Source organism: Mustelus asterias, chromosome 2 (genome assembly GCF_964213995.1).
Source record: "Mustelus asterias chromosome 2, sMusAst1.hap1.1, whole genome shotgun sequence".
NCBI classification, from domain to species: domain Eukaryota; kingdom Metazoa; phylum Chordata; class Chondrichthyes; order Carcharhiniformes; family Triakidae; genus Mustelus; species Mustelus asterias.
In genome coordinates this window covers 99,643,627-99,669,243 of record NC_135802.1, presented here as the reverse complement: position 1 = coordinate 99,669,243, position 25,617 = coordinate 99,643,627, and the positions used below count along the sequence as shown (strand labels likewise).

Here is a 25,617-nt window from a genome sequence, read left to right as displayed (position 1 = left end):
CACACAGCAGCTACCAAAACATGACATGCGGCTGCATAAACTAGTGAGATACCACAGCTATCAGTGCTGGGACTCCAACTATTCACTGTGCATAATGATTTAGATGAAGGAACTAAATGTAATATTTCCAAATTTGAATGACACAAAGCTGGGTGTGAGGGTGAACTACGACGTGGATGCAAAGATCCTTCAGTATGATTTGGACAAGTTGAGCGAGTGGGCAAATGTTTGGCAGATGCAGTATAAATTGAATAAATATGAGGTTATTCACTTTGGTAGCAAAAACAGGAAGGCAGATTACTATCTGAATGGCCATAAATTAGGAGAGGTGAATAGGCAACAAAACCTGGGTGTCTTTGTACACCAGTCACTGAATGTTCTGGCTCTAGAGTGAGTGCAGGGAAGGTTTAACAAACTGATTATTGGGATGGCAGAACCAACATCTTCCTTACGCAACATGTTGCTCATGTGCTTGCCATCATGCTGCAATCCCCCCATCCCAAACTGGCCTGTTGCTTCTCTTGCCATTCCCAAATCTTTGTTACTTTTAATAGGTTCAGAAAAATATAAAACTTTCCTGCAATCTTCAAAACACCCATAGAAGTGCCGGTGACTTCAGTCATTTGGAGGCAGAAAACCTAGGCTCGGATTGAACTTTTATATAAGGAACATGAATTACTGAGCCACAGGGCAAACACTTGGGGGGAAAATTACATCCATCTCTCCAACAGCCATAGGTATGAACTGTATTCAAGTAATTGCTTCACTCCAGCCAGAGATGGTTTCACTACTCACGTTGAAGTTAAAAGTGCAAAGGAAACTTTAAGGACAAAAGATAACAAGGCCCTAAAACTTTGTACAGTTGTTCATACCATAGGGCTCATTTAAGTTGGATTTCTGACAATTTGTGACTCCTAGATTGTCCGTACTAAAACCATTGAAACGAAGAAAGAAAAATCCTCTCAGTGAATTACCCAAATGTGAATATTCCAATTTCCTACAGATCAGCTTGCTAACCACTGCAGCCACTCATCTAAGCTATTTTTCTTCATAGCCCGTTACTAACATCAAAATGAGGCGCTCACCACCAGTGCCAGAAAATCCTTAAAACAATTTATTTACCAATGTAAAATATACAGATACTACACATTAACGGTAGCGACGGAGCTGCAGTGTATTGCGTCTTCTCCACGCAGCACGACGAGAGCCTCCAATAGTAAGATGGTATTTGTGACCCTTGCCCAAACCACGGCTCTTCTTGCCAGCAGATGTTAGGCCACGCATCTCCCTGTGCTTGTGCACAGCCTTTGTGATCCATTGGGTGTCAGGGTTGCGGCGGATAGCTTTGTGGAAGGTGTCGATCAGAACTACCTCAAAGAACTTGTAGGTGGCATCTTCACCCACCCAGTATGAGGCGAGTACTCGCAGTCCTCCACAATGACGACCAGCTCGCTCCTAACAAACAAAATTCAGACGTTGAACTTGCATGTAATACACAAAATAATATACTTGAATATTCAATGAACTCTAAACGGTTAGGCCAATTAGGGTATAAACGCAATCTTGCAGGAATTTGCACCTTTCTGAACAATTACCTCTGACAGCTTTAAACAACCCAAAAAATTTCACAAGTGCAGAGTTCAAACCTGCAAAAAACTGTACAATTTGCAGAGTAACATCTAAATATCACATCATCCAAATAGTTTACAGCCAGAGAAATTCTGACAAGCCCCATAGATGCTGCCTATAAAATAGATTTCCTTAAAATGCAGCTGCCCATTAAGTGTTAAGGTGACAGTGCCCAGCTCAGTTCCAGAGGCCAGGATGCAAAATTTTACACTCTCCCACGTGTAAAGCGGAGTACACTTAGCAGAAAAGCAGCACTGCTGAACACGGGAGGACATCTACAGGGAAACCGAAAATTTAACACGTATTCTGGGATGCGCTTAATTTCTGTTAATACTGATTTAACTCTGGGCATTTAATTTCTGAAAATTAGGACCAACTTCTCCTGAAGTGTCATTTTACCAGAAAAACAATCATTGTTAGACAAAGCATGAAAAAAATACTGAAGGGATAATTTTTGGCAGCATGCAAGTTACATTTGCTTGAATACATACCTTTTTTTAAAGGGAGGAGGCAAAACGATGAATGACAATTTATGATGAATTCACACCCCAACACTTAATTTTCTCCATGTGCAAAGTTGAGGAAAATGGCATTTGGTAAGAAATGCTTTATTATTAATTCAATATTTTCTGTATGCCGTTGACTGACCAGCACTTTTGCTGTATTATAATTTCACTTTTTCTGTAAAAAGGAGACGCTTTCTTTGAAATAGCTGACAGTTTTAGAAGTCAGCTACCCAGAGTCCATCAATATTCATGAGCGCTCACACACAAATTAAGCACATCCCAGAATGAGTGCTAGATCACAAGTTTCCCTTGGATGTCCACTTCAATTCAGCAGCAATGGTCATTTCTCTTCGTGCATCCTGTATGGGGATGTGCCTGTACAGTAAATTTTTAATTACAGTACCATATCAAGGGGAAGTAAGTGAACAGAAATTAATATGTTGCCTTTTTAAACATCAAGTTCATTTTTCCAACCTCCCAATAGATGGGCTGACTCACATCTTGGAGACAAGGCCATAGATAAACGGTTAACATTTTGATGGGAAGAACTGCAAGTAGCAGGTTATAATCAAATCGCACTGCAATCCCAAGTAATTTCAGTTAGGTCTTCATGAACAAAAACATGCCACACCAACCCAATAATGGACTTATAACAATTCACAGCCTTATTGTTGAATGCAACTTCAGACAGATAGTGTGTGCAACCAGTCTCTTAAAGTATCATTACTTGCACCAAACTGAATTGTTTTTCTTTGCTCAAGTCCTCCATAGAATGGAAGTAGAGCTGCTAACCGACTGTATCTAATCCTTATATCTCTAGAAACTATATTCCGCAATCCTCTGATCGGGACCAAATGTTGGCACAAGTCTGGGATGAGCAAACCGACTTGCTGTCTCAATTCAAAGTGGTATTTGAGTAGCAACTGTTCACAAAATCTTTCCATCTAATTTGAAATCAACAACTATCAAGGCATTATGGTCATTTTAATCCTGTAGGAACTTCATTTACAAGATATCAATATAATTCATGTCAAAAGTCCTTGCCATGGAAAAATTGTCAAAAATCTCAGCGTGTTTTGGTCCCTTTATGCACGAGGTGATTCAGACAGGGCACCTCTTCAGTGGTAGTGGGTCTGGCCAATGACTAGTTGTCCAGATCAAAAACAGATCTACAGAAAAGATTAGCAACTAAACACCATACCTCAGCAACAGATTGAAGGCTTCGTGCAAACTTCAGCTGATTGACACCATGATGTACTGGTTTACCGTAAGTTGCACCCTTGGGAACAGGACGTTTGCGGCCACCACGGCGTACTCGCACACGATATATCACATAACCTGTGAACCAAGAAATCAGCAGGTATGATTCACATAATGAATTAAGCATCCTGACAAGAATAATCAATAGCAGCACACAGCTATTTCTTACTTTTCTAAGAATTCACCCTCAGAGTAATGCTGTTGCTTTTCAGATGGTGGTAATACATTCCAATGCATAAGCTGCTAAGATTTTGAGTAAACACCACCATAGAATTGTGATTATAGCACAGAAGGCCATCTGGTCTCAAGACTACAGCAAATGCTTTCCTTCAAAAACTAAAATCTGTGTCAAACCCCAAAGTTAATTCCAAATTATAATCACTCGCTTCACAAGAAAGCTTCTCATGTCTTTGATATTTTGCCAATCACCTTAAATCTGTGCCCTCTAGTTCTGGACCCTTCCACCAATGGAAGTTTCTCCCCATCTACTCTGTCTAGACAATTCATGCTTTTGAACTATCAAGTTTCTCTTCAAGAACAGCTGCAGCTACCCAAATCGATCCACAAAGCTGAAGTCCCTCATGCACGGAAACACAAGCCTTTCACAGCCGTCCCATATTTCAAAAATATCCAGTTTTCAAAGTATGATTTTGGACATCCAATTTGTATCCTTTATTTTGTATTGCCTCTCCTTGTCCAGTCTCCCAAAAAATATCATTTTGCAACACTTTGCATTAAATTGAATCTGCTACGTGCCCTCAATCCACTGTATTCTATTGAGATTATCACTATCCTCCTTACAGTTCACAACACTTCCCAGTTTTGATACAGCCATAATTTTGAATTGTGCACTGTATACCCAAGTCTTAGTCATTAATAGGGATAAAAAAGTGTCCTTAATACCTATTCTCTAGGGAACCCCACTACATACTTCCTTCCAGTCAGGAAAAAAAGAGCCAACCTACTATTTCTTTTCACTCCGCCAACTTCATATCCATACTGCTATTGTCCTTTTTATCCCTAAAGCTTTAACTTTGCTGACAACCTGTGTTGTGGCACTCTCAAATATCTTTAGAAAGTCCATGTACACTACATCAGCCACATTGGCCTCATAAATTGTTACTGAAATCAACCAAGTTAAATATGACTTGTCTGTAACAATGTACACCTACCAAAGAGACAAGCAGCCCTGAGATAAGTGCATAAAGAACTGGTGAACAATCCACATTTATGTAGTACAACACACTGCAGACATTATTCATATGGCATGCTGCAATATTCAGTTTTGATGAAAAAAAGTCACTCACTCCTGTTGTAATCAGTTGCCCCAATTTAATTGTAATTCACAGGGTTATCTTACAGGAAACATTTACAGTTCAATAAACTACAAATTCAGTATCTAAACCAACCGTATATATTTAAATTGCAAGTGAGTGGTTACCGTCCTACCCGTTGAGTTGTAATGGATACAGAACATGTGGTCCTCATCCCCACAGTAACCTGACATTCCCATGACAGCAAAATGTTGATCACTTAAGACTCTGGCAGATCAAGCATTCAGTTTTCACCACATCCTTGCTCCATCTCTGTGACTTGTGGCTGGTTTACAGACTCACAATAATAGATCCCCTCTCCCGACAAGCTGCTGCTGCTGCAGCCCGGCCTTACCTTGCTTGGCCTTGTAGCCCAGTCTGCGAGCCTTGTCGGGTCTGGTAGGCCGGGGAGCCCGGTGCAGAGCCGAGAGCTGGCGGTACTGCCAGCAACGGACCCGCAGCAAGAACCGCATCACGTCCGACTGCTTCTTCCTCCATAGCTCCTGCATGTACTTGTAGGCTCCCATTCTCGCTCAGTCTGGGGACACAGAGAGAGAGAGAGAGAGGCCCCGTTACACATCACACCGGCGGCAAAGCAGCGACCCGCGGCTGGCAGAGCGGCCGAGGACAGGACCCGGTCCCTCTGCCTCCCCCTCCCCCCTCCCTTCACCCGCAGACCCGGCTCCCCGCACTCGCGGCCCGATCGCACCACCAGCTGCCTCCCCCCCCGGCCTCATCCCGCGGAACCGGCCCGGGGTTCGCCCCTCTGCCGGGGCTCCCCGGGCACATTGAACTCCAATATCAGAGCGGCCATGGCAGCAGGTCAGCGCTGCTGGTACAGGCGGTGGCGGCTGGCCGGGATGGGTGATGTGGCGGCGGGATGGCAGCGGATTGTGTATGGCCTCCCCCCCGGGCCCGGCTCAGGCTCTCTCTCACCTCCTGATGGCGGCGGCCGGAAAAAGAAGGAATGCAGCCCCCCGCGCGCTTTAACAGGCCGCGCGCGTCACTTCCGGCAGCCTGCAGGGGGCGCAGTCAGAGGCAGAGGCCACACAGGCAGACAGTGCACCAGAGCACTGCATTCAAACTGCTGGAAGGTCTATCACCCCAGGTCCAGCTCACTCCACAGAACCTGCTGAGTACTTCCAGCATTCTCAGACTTCCAACATTTACACTATTCTGCTTTTTAATTGGCTTTAAACCAGCAGTTTCCCCTGCTCCTGGACGGCACGGTAGCACAGTGGTTAGCACTGCTGCTTCACAGCTCCAGGGACCTGGGTTCGATTCCCGGCTCGGGTCACTGTCTGTGTGGAGTTTGCACGTTCTCCCCGTGTCTGCGTGGGTTTCCTCTGGGTGCTTCGGTTTCCTCCCACAGTCCAAAGATGTGCGGGTTAGGTTGAGTGGCCATGCTAAATTGCCCCTTAGAGTTCTGAGATGCGTAGGTTAGAGGGATTAGTGGGTAAATATGTAGGGATATGGGGGTAGTGCCTGGGTGGGATTGTGGTTGGTGCAGACCCGATGGGCCAAATGGCCTCCTTCTGCACTGTAGGGTTTCTATGATTCTATGCTCCTGACCTATTTTGAGCACCTCACTAACACTAATGCAAAATACTGCAGATGGCATATTGGAATCACCTAGGAAAGGTCACATCTGAAAAGTGGGGCTGAATTTGATTGTGGGACAAAATGCCAGGCCTGAGCCCACACTTGCAGGACCAGCTGGGTTATTCCACCTGCAATTAAGGGTGATGGGCAGCAGGCAGACTCCTGATATGCCAGCCTAATTAGAATTCAGGATGGCCAAGGGGATGGCACTGACGGTCACGTGGCAAATCCCTCCAGGGATTCATTGGAAGCATGGAACCTGCCTTTCCTGCCCATGGACATGGAGCCTCATGCCCCAATGGCTTCCCTGGACTTTTGATTTGATTTGTATGATTCATTATTGTCACATGTATTAGTATACAGTGAAAAGTATTGTTTCTTGCGCACTATATAGACAAAGCGTACCGTACATAAAGAAGGAAAGGAGAGGGTGCAGAATGTAGTGTTACAGTCATAGTTAGGGTGTTGAGAAAAATCAAGTTAATGTGAGGTAGGTCTATTCAAAAATCGGATGGCAGCAGGAAAGAAGCTGTTCTTGAGTTGGTTGGTACATGACCTCAGACTTTTGTATCTTTTTCCTGATTGCAGATGGTGGAAGAGAGTATGCCTGGGGTGTGTGGGGTCCTTGATTATGCTGGCTGCTTTTCCAAGGCTGCAGGATATGTAGACAGAGTCAATGGATGGGAGGCTGGTTTGCGTGATGGACTGGGCTTCGTTCATGACACTTTGTAGTTTCTTGTGATCTTGGACAGAGTAGGAACCAAACCCAGCTGTGATACAACCAGAAAGAATGCTTTCTATGTTGCATCTGTAAAAGTTGGTGAGAGTCATAGCAGAAATGCCAAATTACCTTAGTCTCCTGAGAAAGTAGAGGCATTGGTGGGCTTTCTTAAGTATAGCATCAGCATGGAGGGACAAGGACAGGCTGTTGGTGATCTGGATACCTAGGAACATGAAGCTCTTGACCATTTCCCCTTCATCCCCATTGATGTAGACAGGGGCATGTCCTCCACTACGCTTCCTGATGTTGATGACTATCTCCTTCATTTTGCTGACATGGAGGGAGAGATTATTGTTGTGTCACCAGTTCACCAGATTCTCTGGCTGGAATTTTACCATTTTGTCCGCCACAGGAATCAGAGCGGGCGAGGGGTGGATCATGGAAAGGTCCGTTGACCTCGGGCGGGATTTTACAGTTTTGGGATGAACAAGGCCGTAAATTCCCGCCCACTATCTCTTTCGTGTATTCCATCTCATCATTGTTTGAGATCCGACCCATTATGTTGGTGTCATCAGCAAACTTGAAAACTGAGTTGGAGGGGAATTTGACCACACAGTCATAGGTGTATATGGAATATAGTAAGGGGCTGAGGACACAGCCTTGTGGGGCACCTGTGTTGAGGATGATCGTAGAAGAGGTATTGTTGCCTATCCTGACTGATTGCGGCCTCTGGGTTAGGAAGTTCAGGATCCAGTCGTAGAGGGAGGAGCTGAGCCCCACGCCATGGAGTTTGGAGCTGAGTTTCGTTGGAATAATGGATTTGAAGGCTGAGCTATAGTCGATAAATAGAGGTCTGACATAGGTCTCTTTGTTATCTATGTTTTCAGGGTTGAGTGCAGGGCCAGGGAGATGGTGTCTGCTGTGGATCCTTTGCAGTGGTAGGCGAACTGTAGTGGATCCAGGCAATCTGGGAGGCTGGAATTGATTTGAGCCATGACTAACCTTTCAAAGCACTTAATAATGACGGATGTCAGAGCCACTGGACGATAGTCATTAAGGCATCCTGCCTGGCTTTTCTTTGGTACCAGGATGATGGTCATCTTCTTGAAACAGTTAGGGACCTCAGATTGTTGTAAAGAAAGGTTGAAGATGTCTGCGAATACCTCCGCCAGCTAGTCTGTGCAGAATCTGAGTGCTCGTCAGGGCACAGAGAACAGAGGTCCAATATAAGGGCCAGCCTCTCATGTCTAGGCAGTGTTAGAAACACTTCTGATACCATGATACATTGAGTGTAATATAGATGTACTAGGCAGCCAGTAAAAACAGGCATCAGACTCCTAAATATTGTAATAAATGGCCTAATGTCAGTTTTAAAATTGATATTTGCCATTAAATGGAGTTGGCTTTGGGTTAGCTGATGCAGGATTTCCTGGTTAATATGTGACCGAATCAGAGATCCTGAGAGAAGCTGCCATCAAAAAAGCAAGTTTTATCAAATACTTAGTTTAATGAAGAGACTTGAAAAAACAAAATAGTTCCTCTTGACTGCTCAGCAACATTGTGGTCTACTGTTAGCCAGCATTTGGGCACCCAGCACCCTTTATTACCCCACTCCAGACGGACTCTCTGAAATTGGTGACGACCAGCTCAGGTGGTCTAGAAACAATTTATCTCCTCCTGGCACCTTCCCTCTTTGTTTTCCATTCAACTTAAAAATCTAGAGTTGGCTTGACTCTGTGAGAATCTGATCCTATAGTTTGATCTTCTGAGCCAAGATCATTTCTCACCAATGTATAAACTTAATCCTTTATTAATTGAATTACTCCATCTCATTTCCTTTCTGCCTTTCCTTCAGAAATGTCAAGTGTTCCTGAATATCCATACAGAAATCGGTACTGATATAGGACTTCCTGTCCTTTCTACAAATTGAATTATCCTGATAACTCATCAGTAGTAACTTTATGAAACTTTACCCCAGACACTTCAAACAGAAGCACACATTATTCAATCATTGTCGCCATTATTTTTCTATCTATTAAAACAAAGTAATCCAAGCCCACTTCTAGACCCCTTTTGTTCAGCCTCAACTGCTGCAAGTAAGATTGTACTTTAATGTTATTTAAAGATGTATGGTTTTTCCTTTACCCCAGGGCATCTCCTAATCACTGCACAAGTGTTACAGTGATTTCCATTTCCAAACATTAACTTTCAAATTTAAAAACCTATTGTACTGCTGACATCTTTTTCTCAGCGAGGTCTACCAGAGAATGAAATATTGAAATTTACAGTTCTACTTTTCTTTTAGTACAGGATTAATCTCCAGAACCATGCCATGAGTATTTTTTAATCTCGTTGAACAGTGTTACAATCTATATAAAAGAACATGCATTTCCAACACTCCCCTCTGTTAGTTTTATTGCTAATCATATGGTGCCAGGGTGGCACGGTAGCACAGTGGTTAGCACTGCTGCTTCACAGCTCCAGGGACCTGGGTTCGATTCCCGGCTTGGGTCACTGTCTGTGTGGAGTTTGCACATTCTCCTCGTGTCTGCGTGGGTTTCCTCCGGGTGCTCCGGTTTCCTCCCACAGTCCAAAGATTAGCGGGTTAGGTTGATTGGCCATGCTAAAATTGCCCCTTAGTGTCCTGGGATGCATAGATTAGAGGGATTAGCGGGTAAAATATGTAGGGATATGGGGGTAGGGCCTGGGTGGGATTGTGGTCGGTGCAGACTCGATGGGCCGAATGGCCTCTTTCTATACTGTAGGGTTTCTATGATTTCTATGATGATAAAGACATAGAGACATGACAAAATATCTAACTTCAAATAAAGGCAATTGTCAAGGACATTTATTTGTATAAAAGCAAATTACTGCGGCTACTGCAATCTGAAACAAAAACAGAAAATGCTGGAAAATCTGACAGGTCTGACAGCATCTGTGGGGAAAGAATAGAGCCAACGTTTCGAGTCTGATTTGTAGCTCACTGATTTGTATAATGAGCCAGGGATATATATGCTTTTCAATTACTGCAAATGCTACATCTATAAGACATCTCGTTTCAGCGTTTGAAGATGAGATAATCTCGTCTGGAATATTGGAACAGACATATGCCGTGGCTGGTTGCCTGCGTATTCTCTTTAAATCAGCTTCACATCATAATTTATCATTATGTGTTGCAGCTTACCAGCAGTCACAGCTCAGGAAACTAAGATAACTTAAGTCAAAAATGAAAAGAAAATATAGAGCCGATTCGCAGGAATGATTTTTGAATCACATTATTTAAGTTTTAACCAACGTTTAACAACATCTTACATAATCTGAAATCATTCAGAAGATAATACCCCATACCTTCTTTATTCTTTGCAAGCTAATCTACTGGTTTACAGTGCCATGCTCAATTTGAACTTATCGTGATACAGGAGAGAGAAGAGTAGGAGTTTGATTGTTATAATTAGCTTCAGTGCTGGGGAAAAGTGCAGTGGCATGAAACCCCCGCGGAGTCTCACATAAGCTCAGAGCCATATTCAAGAATGAATGATTCAATAACAAATAATGTGTGATAGCAACAGTACAGCTTCCTAAAATGCTACAGTTTCCCTTCGTACATACATCGACAAGTCTCCGAATAATTTGGCAGCACCCAGTCTCAGGCAAGCATGAAGGATCTGTAGGCCTGTCTGCAGTGCTGGTACCCAAGCTTGCCAGAGGGTGCCCATCTCCAGGCAGTTGAAATGCCCTCTGATATGGTGGGAAAGTGGAGACCACTGGGAAATCCATTAACTTAGTGTTAACAAGATTTTTAATCGGCCCAATTGACTGCCCACAACCTGGGGTTGGTGCCTGCCTCATGGGGTGGATGGCCTTGTAGGCCCCTAACCCACTTCTCAAAAGGGCTAGACCTGAAAATGGTGCCAGGTAACAGGCATGCTAGCCACAGCTGATATTTTTGTGCCCCTCTCCGGTCAGTCACTCCATCATCCCTTCCTCCATTGTCTTTGATGGTTGACTACTCCACTTCGGCTACAGCTTCAAACATTGGATGTTCTGTCCTTTAAAGTTCAATTTCTGGCTCCATCCAGACTTTCTCAAATGTCTGTCAACCATGCGTCCTTGTCAAATTCTTCTCACAGGAACTGCGAGGCTTGCTGGACTCAGGCTATTTAACAATCATTTTGATGGTGTCTCCCATCTGCCATCAGTCAACTTACACTGTCTATCAACCAAACTCTATTTTCTGATTCTACACCATAATTGGACACCCCATGTGCAACTTTATCCATTGTCCTGGCTTGTAGTTCAAGGTTCAGTGAATGCAGTAACAACTGGCTCCTGTTAAACAATAGAAAACCTGAATATTGAAAGGTATGTGACAATTAGGAAGGACATGAAGTTAGGAAAAGGTGTGAATTAATAATTAGAGAGGGATGATCTAAGTTCAGGAAACCAGGATGTAGAATCAGTTTGGGTTGAGATGAAAAAGATAAAAGCAGTCATTTGTGGGAGTGGCCTACGGGCCCCCTAACTGTAACTACACAGTGGGCCAGAGTATAAAAGAAGAGATGATGGGAGCTTGTCAGAAAGGTCTGGTGATAATTATGGAGGTTTTAATTTACAGAGATACTGAAAGATTCAGATGGGAAAAGGTAGATGAGGAATCCATAGAATATTTTCAGGATAGTTTGTTAGAACAGCAGGTTCTAGACCTGGTATTGTACAATGAGAATGGATTAATTGATAACTTAAAAGTGAAGGCACCCAAGGTAGCAGTGATCATAATAGGATTGATTTTGCATTCAGTTTGAGGGAGAGAAGAGTGCATCCAAGACTAGTATTTTAAACTTAAATAAGGGAAGGCATGAGGGCATGAAAACTGAGCCAGCTAAAGTGAACTGGTAAATGTGATACATCAATAGAGTTTCAGTAGCAGACATTTAAAGACATATGAGAACACACAGAATAGACACATTCCAATTAGAAAGAAAAATTCCATGGGGAGGCTCCATCGCTCATGGCTAACTAAAAAAGTTAAAGACATTGGCTGGAATTCTCCCCAAAAATTCTAAGTCCCCAATTTACATGAAAATTGGAATACTCACATTGGTTTTTTTAGTGGGATTTTCAGATTGAATCTCCCACACCCTGAGTGTTGCAGAGTCCCCGAGTGGGATTCCTACTGAAGATCTGTGGGCAGGTCCGATTCCCACTGGAGAGGCCGGCAGCATAGCACTGAACTGGCCACTGCGCATGTGCCAATCTGTCAGAGTGGAGATTGGCGAATGCACAGTAACCCTGCATTGCTGGCCTCCAGATCACTGGCCAGCCCCGCAAACCTCCATCACTGGCCTCCTAACTCCCCCATCCCGATCGCTGGCCTCCTGGACCTCTCTGGGCCAGCCCCAAGGTCCACGCCGCAGCGAGCCCTGATCTTCCTGACCCCTGGCGAGCCCTGATCTTCTCCCCATACATGCCTCCTCCCCCCACCCCTCGCAGGCTTGACGACCCCCCCGCAGTCCCAAACCCACCCCCTCTCTGCAGCCCTGACCCCCCTGGCAGCCCTGACCCTACCTCCCCCAGCAGCTCCGACCCCCCCCCCCTCCCCCACCCAGCAGCCCCTATCCTCCCTAACCCAGATGACCATCCCCGATCACCTCCTTCCTCCCTCTGCCACTGCTCCCATTGCAGAGTGGCAGTGGCCCACCCCTACCGATTGGCCCCCAATAAGCCCCCCCTTGGCACTGCCCAATCCTCAGTGAGCAGTTCCAAGGTGTCCCTTGGGCATTGTCTGTTCACCTCTTGGGCAGTGGAAGGAGGCTAAGCTGGCACTTCCAGGCTGGTACTACACTGGGCACTCCCCTTACCCCCCAACCTCCTGGGGGGCCCTCAATGGCCTTTGTTCCCTCCAGCGGGGTCAGGCCACCTGTTCCCCATTAGTGGGGAGCAGTTGTAAATCCTGCTGGAGTGAACCATTCCTGGTGGGGGGAGGGAAGTTCCAGGCCCGTTAATGAAATGCAAATAGAGAGATAAATTTAAATATAATGAAGCAAACTTCTCGCCAACTTATCCCCCCTCACTAAATTTGTCAGTGAGGTTTACAACTGATTTACCCAAGCATAAACCGATTGAGGGGGTCCCTCCGGGAGCATAAAGGTAAGTACAGCCTCCGGAGGAGAGGGACATTGCCAAGCAGTGCCCTGGCAGTGCCCCCGGCACAGGTTGGCACTGCTAGGTAACCTAACAATTCCAACCTGACAGTGCCAATCTGTGCCAGGGGGCAGTGCCCGGACAGACCATAGGGGAAACCTCATATGCGGTGTCTCATCTGTTTGTGATGCAGGGGGAAGTGAACATTAGGAGGGATGGAGATGCTGGGGATGATCATGTGGTGGGGTGGGAGGGGAGCGTTTAGAAATGGCACTCCCCCTCCCCTCACCCCACTTTTTTTGTTCTACTTTCAAAGAGTCAAAATCTGGAGAGAAAACAGACTGGTGGCGTTAGTGAGTTCCACACTGGTTTTCTCACCGGAACTGACACTCTTCCAAATTCTTTTAAGATTCTCCCCATGATCTAACTTAAAGAAAAAGAATATAATTGTGCAAAGACAGGTGGCAGGTCAGAAGGTTGAAAAGGGTATAAAGAACAGCAAAGAATGACAAAAAGATTAATAAGGAGCGAAAAGTTAGAGTAGGAGATAAAGTCGGAGACTAAGATTTTCCATAGATATTTAAAGAAAAGAAGAGTAATAAACTGAGTATTGGTCCTGTAGAAAGTGAGTCTGGGGAATTGATTTTGGGAAGGCGGGAGATGTTGGATGAATTAAACAGTCTTCACTATAGAGGACATAGTAGCATCCCAGTAATAGCTGTAAATCAGGAAATGGAAGGGAGGGAGGAACGCAGGAAAATTATAATCACCAGGGAATTGGTATTGAGCAAATTGTTGATTTCCAGGTCTTACATACAAAGAAATATACATTGAAAATGGAAGCAGGAGGAGGCCATTTGGCCCTTCGAGTCTGCAGCACCATTCATTATGATAATGGCTCATTATCAAATTCAATGCCCTGATCTCACCTTCCCCTTATTGCTCCCTTTAGTTCAAGAGCTATATCTAATCCCTTTTTGAAATCACACAACATTTTGACCTCAACTACTTTTTGTGGTAGTGAATTCCACACATTCACTACCTTCTGGGTGAAGAAATGTCTCCTCATCTCAGTCCTAAAACGTTTACCCCTTATCCTCAAATTATAACCCTTAGTTCTGGACTCCCCCACCATCGGGAACATTCTTTCTGAATCTACCTCATCTAAATCTGTTAGAGTTTTATAATGAGATCCCCACTCACTCATATGCTCACTCACTCAGCTTGTCCAAATCACAGTGAAGCATCTCTGCATCCTCCTCACAACTCACCCTCCCACCCAACTTTGTATCATCTGAAAAATTGGAGATAATACATTTAGTCCCTGGAGAGGCCAGCAATAGGTTTGGGGGGTGGGGGGTGAAATCTAAGGGGTTGGGGTGCCTGACAGATTTTTCTGTATTCTGTTGCACAGAATAGAGAGGTCTATGCTTGCACGACAACGCCCTCTAATGTGAGCAGCCAGCTTTCTGGTGAGAATAGACTCTGTCCACTCTCTCTACAGTAAGAAGTTTAACAACACCAGGTTAAAGTCCAACAGGTTTATTTGGTAGCAAAAGCCACACAAGCTTTCGGAGCTCCAAGCCCCTTTCACCTGAAGAAGGGGCTTGGAGCTCCGAAAGCTTGTGTGGCTTTTGCTACCAAATAAACCTGTTGGACTTTAACCTGGTGTTGTTAAACTTCTTACTGTGTTTACCCCAGTCCAATGCCGGCATCTCCACATCATGACTCTCTCTACTGGCAGGAATCAGAGTGTGCATTTTTATTTGCACTAGGCAGCGTAAGATTTCATTTATGGCCTAGCCAAAAAACGGATCTGAAACTTTCTCATTTTCACGCTTGTTTAGCACTTAGAATTTTTTTTAGTAAGATTGCCCCCAGAGTCCTTGAGTATTTTTAAGATGGAGCTCAATAGGTTCTTAATTAACGGGGGTGTGAAAGGCTATCGACGGTCGGAAGGAATGTGAGTTAACGTTACAATCGGATCAGCCATGATCTAAGTGAATGGCACAGCAGGCTGAAGGGGCGGAGTGGCCTACTCTTGCTCTTGATTCTTATGTAGGTATGTTCATAAAAAAACTTTTATCTAGCCAGAAAAGGGAAAACAGTAGTTTAGACAAAACAACAGCTGTGAGCATGGCTTGCTTTGGCCAGCATGAAAACATAGCAAATGGGTCCTTGCGGGGTGGGGGGGGGGAAATAGTCCCAGTGATGCGCGATATAACTCACGAGGCTAGAGATGCTCGAGGAAATAAAGGCTTTTATTGACTACTACAATAGAGCTACCATATATAATACACGATCCCAGACTGAAGGGTCCCAGACAGAGCAGTGACCTTTATACCTCTCCCAGGAGGCGGAGCCCGACTGGGATGTACCATAATAACTATATTACAGGTAGAACAGCCTAACCCTAACCCCAACAGTAACATGTAGAACAGCCCAACCCTAACCCCAACAGTAACATATATACAGACTCATAGTACTGGCCAGACCCTGGCTCAGTACTACCTGGTGGGAACCAACGATGGTTCACCACACCCAGTTAATAATTAAACTATTAATTCCATAATTTATTATTTTTCTGATTCATTCATAGGATGTGGGTGTCGCTGGCTGGGTCAGCATTTATTGCCCATCCCTGAGGGCATTTAAGAATCAACCACATTGCTGTGGATCTGAAGTCACATGTAGGCCAGACCAGGTAAGGATGACAGATTTCTTTCCCTAAAGGACATTAGCAAACAAGATAGGTTTTTACAACAATCAACTTTTAATTCCAGATTTTTGTTGAATCAAATTTCATCATCTGCCACGGTGGGATTTGAACCCAGATTGCAAGAGCATTATCCTGGGCTTCTGGTCCAGTGACAATACTACTACGCCACTGCTTACTAATTACTTTACTTTATCAAAGCGCAATCATGCTGGGGTTTAAATCAAGGTCCACAGTGTAACTTTTAAAAGTTCAATACAGGCTTAATATAGGTTATCTTAAAACCAAGAGAAAGCAGAAATAAAATACAAAAACATGAAGCTGCAAAAAGTGGTGATTGTAGAAACAGCAAATGTCTCATACAAATGTTTTTAAAAAGACTGAAAAGCCTCTTTAGTTGATGCATGCTTATGGAGTGCTTTTCTGTGTCTAAGATGTATTCCTCTGAATTTAAAGGTACCATCAACCGTCTATTGTTGATGAAGATAATAAAGGAGAAATAAATGGAAGGAGGTAGCAACAGAATAGAGCGTCATGGGAAAGGGCTGGAAGAACACAGGGAAATCATGAGCAAATGACTCTTGGACCAAAAGTAAAGAATTAAATTAGGATTTTTGGGCTTGTCAGACAGGTTCCAAAAATACTGGCATAGGCAAGGATGCCAGTTGCCTGCCACCAATACCAATGCCGGCCATTTCTGGGAGGTGGGTTAGGGCCCTGCAAGGGTGCTCATCCTAACAAGGCAGACATTCACACCCAGGTGGTGGGCAGTGAATAAGTCACATTAATAGCCTTGTTAACAGTAAGTTAAGGGAATTTGCCAGTGGTCTCCAGTTTCTCAATACAACAGAGAGCAACCAACTGCCTGGAGACAGGCACCCAGCGGCAAGAGCAGGTGTCAGCAGTCCAGACGGGCCTTGCTGTCTATCTGGGTCTGGGTGCTGCAAAATTATACATTCACGATACCTGCACATCACTGGTCAGGATGTGGAGATGCCGGCATTGGACTGGGGTGAACACGGTAAGAAGTCTCGGTATTTGCTGCCAAATAAACCTGTTGGACTTTAACCTGGTGTTGTGAGACTTCTTACTGTGTGATCACTGGTCAGGCCAGGATTTATTATTCATCCCTATGTACCCTTAAGAAGCTGGTGAGCCGCCTTCTTGAACTATTACAGTCCATATAGAGCCCTTCAGAGGGACTTCCCCATCACCCCATCAACCCACACTGTGGTGACCTGGCTGTTTTTCCTATTCTTATTTACTTTTTTAAAAAGTTAATGAGAGAGCACTTCCATGTTGAAGCTCCCTCTCAGTTACTCGCCATGCGTGACAGCTTCACGAAAGTTGAAAGACCTCTGCTTGGCCTCCAGCTTTGAGAGCCTATCCACCATTTGTAATTGGCAGCGAGCTTCTTTCCATATCTTTTAAGGAGGTGTCCCAATCAGAATCCCAAAGAATTTCCCTCCGGGGGTGGGTTCGGGAGATGGAAATAGTCCCAACTTCTGTTTTCTGACCTTCAGGTGAAGAATCGGTGCTTAAGTTTCGGGATTCTCCACAGTGATAACCTTGCCCTAAAGGGTCAGGCTGCCTTCCTCAGTGTCTATGAGACGTGTTGCCAGCATTGCTCAAAATTCATTATATGTGAGATAGTAATGTTCAGGGAGTGCACCAAGTATTCAGCATCAATTGACTTATATCCGCTGCTAATGGATATTAAACCACCTAAGTTGTCTGGCACAAGTTCGCAAGCGGGTTAACTTTCACGTTAATTGGTCGGCTGCATGAAACAAAAAGAAATCTACCAGCTGCCACTCTCCTTTGGAGAACAGGTATTGCAAATAAGAAAATGTAGCAGCCAGCTTGCAAGATTGTTTAAACTTTTTGTGAATGTGTCATTGACCAGACCCCAGTCTGCGGGGGAGATCCTGTTAGCGGCTAATGACCTATTGTTTAAAGGAGATGAAGGTTGAGATTCAAGACACCTGCTTTCCGAAGAAAGCCACAAGGTTCCACGGATTTTGAACAAACAAGAACAAACTTTATTATAAGTAATATCTTGGGAAGATTGGCGACCACCAAGTGGCGTAATTAAAGAACCATTTATTAACAGGATTAACCATATACAGAGAGTGCTGAAGATGCCATCGATAACATCAATTCCAGTCTCGAGCCTGCCTAGGGGCCCGCGCTCAGATCATTTGAGAGCTTCAGGTCGATTGACCGAATGGGTCACATGACCCTCCAAAATCTCACTCCTTAAAGGGGCTCACAACTACACGACAAAAGTTCTGAAAGATAAAACAATTTACAGTGTGTATCTCATACTCTAACATTTAGAGTGGGTGTGAGGTACATGTGAATTAACAGATGAACTGGTGGTGGAACACACCACACTACAGAGTTAGTGACAGATGCTACCAAAACAGAATCCATGGATGTTTTCAAGAAGGAACCTAGACGTCAGGAAACACCAAGTCAAACAATCTCATTGAAACTTTGTCTCATGGGGGATACCCAACTTCACCTTCAAAGATCTTTCCATGGAATTATCTCCAAACGTTACTCCCACTCGGTCGGCTTTAACAATGACCCATCTCTTGGCCTCTGCAATTCCTTCTCCCTGGATTCCCAAATACATTCAACATCAGTTTATGAGGACACTTTCAGATCTATGGATTTATCAAGCAGAGTACCACTGCTTCAGAGGGGTACCATTGCCTCAGTGTCCCTCTTAATACAAAGCCTGCTCCCTGCAGTCCTTTCTCTAACATTTTAATTTAACTGGAACCTGTTCCTGACCCTGTCTCCATGACACTTGCAGGCTGACTACCCCAAATTGACTCCAAGCTGTATCCAGCTATATATGACTCCCGGAACTTTCTCTAAGCCCCCTTTAATTACCAGGGCTTCCACTGAATCGTGTCCAATTTCCAGCAGTTCCCCTGAACTTCTTTGATTATCAGAGCTCCCCCTGACCCTCTACTCAGCCCCTCAGAGCAAATGGCAGCACTTTGGCTGCATGGAGCTTCTTAGACCATAAGACCATAAGATATAGGAGCAGAATTAGGCCATTTGGCCCATCGAATTTGCTCCACTATTCAATCATGGCTGATAGGTTTCTCAAACCCTATTCTCCCATCTTTCCTTGTAACCTTTGATCCTCTTACCAATCAAGAACTTATCTACCCCTATCCTAAATATACTCAATGACCTGGCCTCCACAGCCTTTTGAGCCAATGAATTCCATAGATTCACCACTCTCTGGCTGAAGAAATTCCTCATCTCAGTTCTAAAGAGTCGTCCCTTTATTCTGAGGCTGTGCACTCAGACCCTAGCCTCTCCTACTAATGAAAATATCTTTCCCACATCCACTATATCCAGGCCTTTCAGTATTCTGTAAGTTTCAATGAGATTCCCCCCTCATCCTTCTAAACTCCATCGAGTACAGACCCAGAGTCCTTAAACATTCCTCAAATTTCAAGCTTTTCATTCCCGGGATCATTTTTGTGAGCCTCCTCTGGATCCTTAGACACGGGATCCAGAATTGCTCACAATACTCCATATGTGATCTGACCAGAGCCTTATAAAGTCTCAGCAGTATATCCCTGTTTTTGTATTCTCGTCCTCTCATAATGAATGCTAACATTGCATTTGCCTTCCTGACTGACTACCAACTCAACCTGCAAGTTAACCTTAAGAGAATCCTGAACTGGGACTCCCAAGTCCCTTTGTGCTTCCCCTTGCTCTTGACACTGCCAAACTGACTGCCTCTAGAAGAATTGTTCACTGACCCTTGAATTGTTCTGGTGACCTATTAAAGCATTCCCAGAGGGCCCCATTCTTGTTACCAGACAGGGACCAATGTAACAAACATGGGAAGATCCTGTATTTTAAATGTTACAATCTCCAGACATTAATTTAGCACAAAGACACATACAGATCAATGGATTTCATGACAAATGTCACACCAATTAGAGTATGCATTGTTGAATAAATACTGAAAATGCTGGAAAAGTTTAGCTGGTCTGGCAGCATCTGTGGTGAGCGAAACAGAGTTAACATTCCAAGTCTGTATGACCCTTCTTCAGAGCTCCATTGTATGTATTGTAGAAAATTTTTTTGATTTCAATTTTGGAGTTTTCTACTAATATAATCAGCTGTACAAATAACTATTAATTTTTTCTGGTTTGCATGATTTTTAAAGTTTATTTATTAGTGTCACAAGTAGGCTTACATCAACACTGCAATGAAGTTACTGTGAAAATCCCCTAGTCGCCACACTCTGGCGCCTGTTCGGGTACATTGAGGGAGAATTTATCATGGCCAATCCACCTAACCAGCATGTCTTTGGACTGTGGGAGGATACCGGAGCACCCACAGACACAATGAGAACGTGCAGACTCCGCACAGACAGTGACCCAAGCCGGGAATTGAATCCAGGTCCCTGGCGCTGTGAGGCAGCAGTGCTAACTACTATGCCACTTTTTAGTAGTATATTGGAGGATGCTTGTACCCAAATGGTCACTGGGGAACTATCTTTATCTTTTTCAAGTGAACATTTGTTAATGGCATCATTGCCCTGATAACTTGTTCAGTCAAAATTATTTTTTCACTGATATAAAACAAAACACACTAAACATAGTGGGCGGTGTGTGGGAACAGTCATTAGCAGTGCTGTCTCACAGCGCCAGGGTCCTAGGCTCGATTCTGGTCCCAGGTGACTGTGTGGAGTTTGCACATTCTCCCCGTGTGTGCGTGGGTTTCCTCTGGGTGCTCCGGTTTCCTCCCACAGTCCAAAGATGTGCATTCTAAATTGCCCCTTGGTGTCTAAAAATGTGTAGGTTGGGTGGATTAGCCATGGTAAATAAGCAGGGTAATCATCCAAACCTTACAGTGCAGAAGGAGGCCATTCAATCCATCGAGTCTGCAACAACTCTCTGACACAGCATCTTACCCAGGTCCTATCCCTGTAAGCCGCTAATTTCCCTAACCCATCCTTCTTGGGACACTAAGGGACAATTTAGCATGGCCAATCAACCTTATTTGCACATCTTTGGACAACAAATAGGAATAGGGCAGTGGGGAGGGCTTGGGTGGGATGCTCTTTCAGGGAGGCAGTGCAGATGTGATGGGCCAGATGGCCTCTTTCTGCACAGTAGGGATTCTATGGTCCTCCACCACTGATGTACAGTGGTTGCAGTGTGTTCCATCTCCAAGATGCATTGAAGCAAATCACCAAGCCACTTGACCTCTACAAGCCACATGACCTCTACACCAGGCTCATGGGAACACCACCACCTGCAAATGTCCCTCCAAGCCACAAACCACCCTGACGTAGAAATATATTGGTATTCCTTCAGAGTAAAATATTGGACAGGTACAGTTGTAGAAATACATTTCTTTATTTCTGACAGTTTTATCCTTTGGTTTGGATGGATATATCAATGGAAAGGCAGGAAATTTTAAATATAGCTAGAATCAAAATTTACTCAAGGGCAAATGCAGTCAGTCTTCCTTTCCAGAATTGTGCAGTTCTAAATATTTTAGTTTAAAGTTGACAAAAAGAGAAGATTTGATTTGAACCGCTTCACCTTTTCCTCTACTCCTTTCCTGCAAACATGTCATTCTAATATTTGTTGAAAGCTGTTTGTCTATAATATTACATTTCTGTCGCAGATCATTTGTAAGATCATAATAAAAAGGGTATGTGTTTTAAGTCATGTTTCTCTGTACTGAGACTGAGGCTATGGTTAATAATAAAGCAGCACTGTCAATGACAGGATCTGTTTGATGACAGTTCTGTGTTCATTGATTTTTAAAAAATCAAACTGAAGATTTATTTTAATAATGGTAAGATTGCTGTCACCACAAAACACTACAATGTCATCAGTAACCTAATGTAGCATTTTACCTAAACCCCTGTAACTTAAACTTTAATGAAACCTAAAGCAACAGTGGAAATGGCACAGAACTCAGTTCATGAGATCAATAATAGCATTTTGAACTGTGGATTAAGTATTCTTCACCACTATCTTTTGTTCATAGCACAGGCCAACTAACAAGGCTTAACCAATACCAATAATACAATTTCACATAGTAAGCAGCTGAGTTAAGTGAATAGACATAGCCCAAAATAGCAGAATTTTAATTGCTATTCTGGTACTGACATAGTGCTTTCAGAGACTTAGGAAGATTGGAGTACTCTACTTGAGTCACAGCTGAGAGGTTTTGATTGGTAAATACAAAAAGGCCTGTGGTAGAAATTGTCAAAACCCTAAATTGTTGATGGGAATTTCCATGCAAAGACAATAAAGAATATCATAGAATCCCTACAGTGCAGAAAGAGGCCTTTTGGCCCATCAAGTCTGCACCGACTCTCTGACAAAGTATCTTACCCAGGCCCCCTCCCCATACATTTACCACAGCTAATCCATCCAACCTACACAACTTGGGACACTAAGGGGCAATTTAGTATGACCAATCTACCTAGACGTGCACATCTTTGGAGCGTGGGAGGAAACCTGAGCACCTGGAGGAAACTCACGCAGACACAGAGAGGATGTGCAAACACCACACAGTCGCCCAAGGCTGGAATTGAACCTGGGTCCCTGGAGCTGGGAGGCAGCAGTGCTAACCACTGTGCTACCACGCCACCCGCACATTGTTGCAGCGTAAGTATGATATTGTTTAAATTCCTGCATGGAAGTTTACTTTCAGAGGTAATGGTGTGTTACATGAAACTTGTAATTTAATACATAACATTTGTGATCCACCAGATTGATTTTATTATTGAGGAGCTCTTATCACACAGTAGTGAGAAGCAAGTATTTGGATGGGTCCTCAAAACTCATCAAAATGGTTACACCAGAAATGCAATGCGTATGTACGCACTTAGTGGGCCCAGTCAAACCCAGCAAAGACCCTTAGATTTCTTTTTAGATTTTTACTATGGGTGACTTTTAATTGTGTCAGACTGATAAGATGAGACTGACAGCTAGTTGGTGTAGCTGCTATGTGGAATGAATATAGCTAGTGTTGCGCAGAAGACTAAGATCACTCAACAACTACTGAAAGGCCTTGAGGCCAAAATGACTAGTTCCCTGAGATTCATCATCAGACAACAGCAAAAACACAAGTCCCCATTATGTCACATCAACAACATGGATGAAACACACATGAATTTCAATACACCCAGCAACCAAACTGTGAGTGGAAAGGTTCAAAAATATTTCAAGTGAAAAATCACAGGACATGAGAAGACAAAATCCATGGTGGTGCTTGCAAATAAATAACACACACATTGCAGTTATACTAGGGTTTAAATGTGAGGTTATCCACTTTGGTAGCAATAATAGGAAGACAGATTATTACTTGAATGGGTGTAAATTGAGAGAGGTGGATACTCAACAAGACTTTGGAGTCCTCATGCATCAGTCACTGAAAGAAAGTGTGAAAGAAAGCATAATTCTCCATAGGGCACCTCACTCAAACAAGAGATTATCTAAGGAGCTATCAAAAATAGAGCCAGTTTATCCTTCACCCCTCCCTGTCCAATTTCAGGAACTGGTAGGAGGCAGGCATTATAGATCAGACATAAGTATCTTGCATGGGAGTATGCAGATACATTGGGCAGGTTTTTTTTGCAAAAGTAGTTTATTCACAACATTTGTAAAAGTACATTACACAACAAATTGTATATTAGATAAATAAATGCAGTACAGGTCAATTTATTTCAATACAGTTTGCAGTACTCTGAGATCTGTCACTTCACTTACAAATACAATTTATATTTACAACTTACACTTAACTTCATGTCAAACATTCCCTGGCATACTGCCCAAAAAGTTTTTACATGATTCCCAGCCCCTCAGTATGCTATGGCAGGAGGCCCTTAGACATTGAGCCTTTGTATTGACTTCCCAAAGTGTGTCCCTCAACAGTATGTAGACATGGACCTTGGAATGTTGCAATCTATAACATTTGTTTACTTGTTGTCTTTGTACTGGAGGACAAGCAGATTTTGGGCAGACTAAAGAGCCTTTTTCACCGAGTTGATGGTCCTCCAGCAGCAGTTGAAGTTTCTCCTGGTGTGCATCCCTGGGATCAGCCTGTAGAACACAGAGTCCTACATCATGGAGCTGCTTGGAATGTTTCTTGAGAAAGACCACTACACATTTTCCAGAGCAGCTTTACAAAGGCATATTCCAGAAGGGAGTGGGTGACAATTCCTTCCCTGTTTGAACCTCTCAGTTGTAGTTCAGTAAAGGAGACACAAGTTCAGCTGCTTCATAAACTACCTTTATTACTCTAACACAACTCCACATACAATTCTCCTTCAACACCTGTAGCCCTTTTATAGATCGGTGACTTCTATTGAATAATTGACTTCAAATTAGACTTAATTGGAAGGTCTGTTAACCCATTCCTAACATTCCCCATGGCAGCCACCTCAAGGGCAGCATGCAGAGGCATGCAGGAAGGATCTGATGGGGAAGGCCCTTATTGCCGCCAGGCAAGCTAAGTTTTAGTGCTTGTTTGAAGTTGAGAAATTCTGCTCAACTATACTGCTCACAACACTACAAATCTACCTACTGAGAGTCTTCTAATGGTCATTCTGGCTGGTTTGAGTGGACAACTGGAGATATCATGGTTAAAATAGTACTTTACTCAGATCTTGTGAAGGTTTTTTATCATGAATTTGATCTACAACAACAATGAGTTTCATTCATATAGTTTTTTTAACCTAGTAAAACATCTCAAGGCACTTCACAGGAGTGTTATCAAACAAAATTTGACACTGAGTCACTTAAGAAGAAAGGACAGATGACCAAATATTTGGTTAAGGATGTGGGTTTTCAGCTGCACCTTAAAGGAAGAGAGAGAGAGCACCAGAGAGCTGAATAGTTTTATGAAGGGTAGCCTAAGGCCCTGACAGCTGAGGGTATATAGTGGAACAAATAAGATCAGGGATACACAAGAAACCAGAACTGGAGCAGTGAAAGTATGTTGGGGGAATGGAGGTGGTTGCAGAGATAGAGAGAGGGAAGGCCATGGAGGAATTTGAATATAAAAATAATGAGAGTTTTATAACGGGGACATTACCAAACCAGGAGCTAAAGTAGGACAGAAAACATGGCTGATGAGTGAACTGGACTTGGTGCAAATTAGAATATGGACAGCAGTATTTTGGTTGAGCTTAAATGTATGGAGGATAGAAGATGGGAAGTCAGCCAGGAATATAATTTTAGCAATGATTATTTATATATCTAAAGATTAGAAGTAAAGATAAATCCTATCCATTTTTTTTGTTTTGCTGTACAAAAGTTAATCATATCTTCATGGATGGTTTGTCAAAATGCCGAGCGATAGATAATTTTATGCATGAAGAAACCATTCTGAAAGAGAATGATTGCTAGTCAGATAATTCTGGAAGGGGCAGATTGGAATATAAAACCCACAGATAAAATAGAGCCATGAAATGTCTCAAAAAGAAAAACATTTATGTTCCTGGAACTTCGACAAAGCAAATGAGAAGGTCAGGTATAAAGTGAACTCTAAGAGATTATGGAATACATGATACTCAGAATTCATCAAAGTGAGAGGGCTGAACTGGTGCCCAATACATTCTGCCATTGTAAGCGTTTAAAATTGTTAACTGTCGTAAAGTATAATATTATAAATTAGTTAACTATTCTTTAATAAAATGTGTTCCATTAGCTGTAAATT

The 25,617-nt window shown here is 43.4% G+C and overlaps 1 protein-coding gene across 1 annotated transcript; it reads right to left on the bottom strand.

Moving 5' to 3' along the window:
* Window positions 1-1,091: 1,091 nt before the first annotated feature.
* rpl15 (ribosomal protein L15) lies at window positions 1,092-5,735 on the bottom strand. Its single transcript, XM_078239288.1, has 4 exons — window positions 5,645-5,735; window positions 5,064-5,246; window positions 3,337-3,473; window positions 1,092-1,455 (listed from the first exon to the last, which is right to left on the bottom strand). The coding sequence occupies exons 2-4, from the start codon at window positions 5,233-5,235 to the stop codon at window positions 1,150-1,152; spliced, it is 615 nt and encodes a 204-aa protein (XP_078095414.1). The 5' UTR covers window positions 5,236-5,246; window positions 5,645-5,735; the 3' UTR covers window positions 1,092-1,149.
* Between the last annotated feature and the right edge of the window lie 19,882 nt (window positions 5,736-25,617).

Excerpts from the sequence above, each read along its gene's own strand:
- rpl15 (XM_078239288.1), bottom strand. The coding sequence starts at position 5,235 with ATGGGAGCCTACAAGTACATGCAGGAGCTATGGAGGAAGAAGCAGTCG. Across the intron at positions 3,474-5,063 it reads GGGCTACAAGGCCAAGCAAG|GTTATGTGATATATCGTGTG; the intron begins GTAAGGCCGGGC and ends CTTGGTTCACAG. Across the intron at positions 1,456-3,336 it reads GCCTTCAATCTGTTGCTGAG|GAGCGAGCTGGTCGTCATTG; the intron begins GTATGGTGTTTA and ends TTTGTTTGTTAG.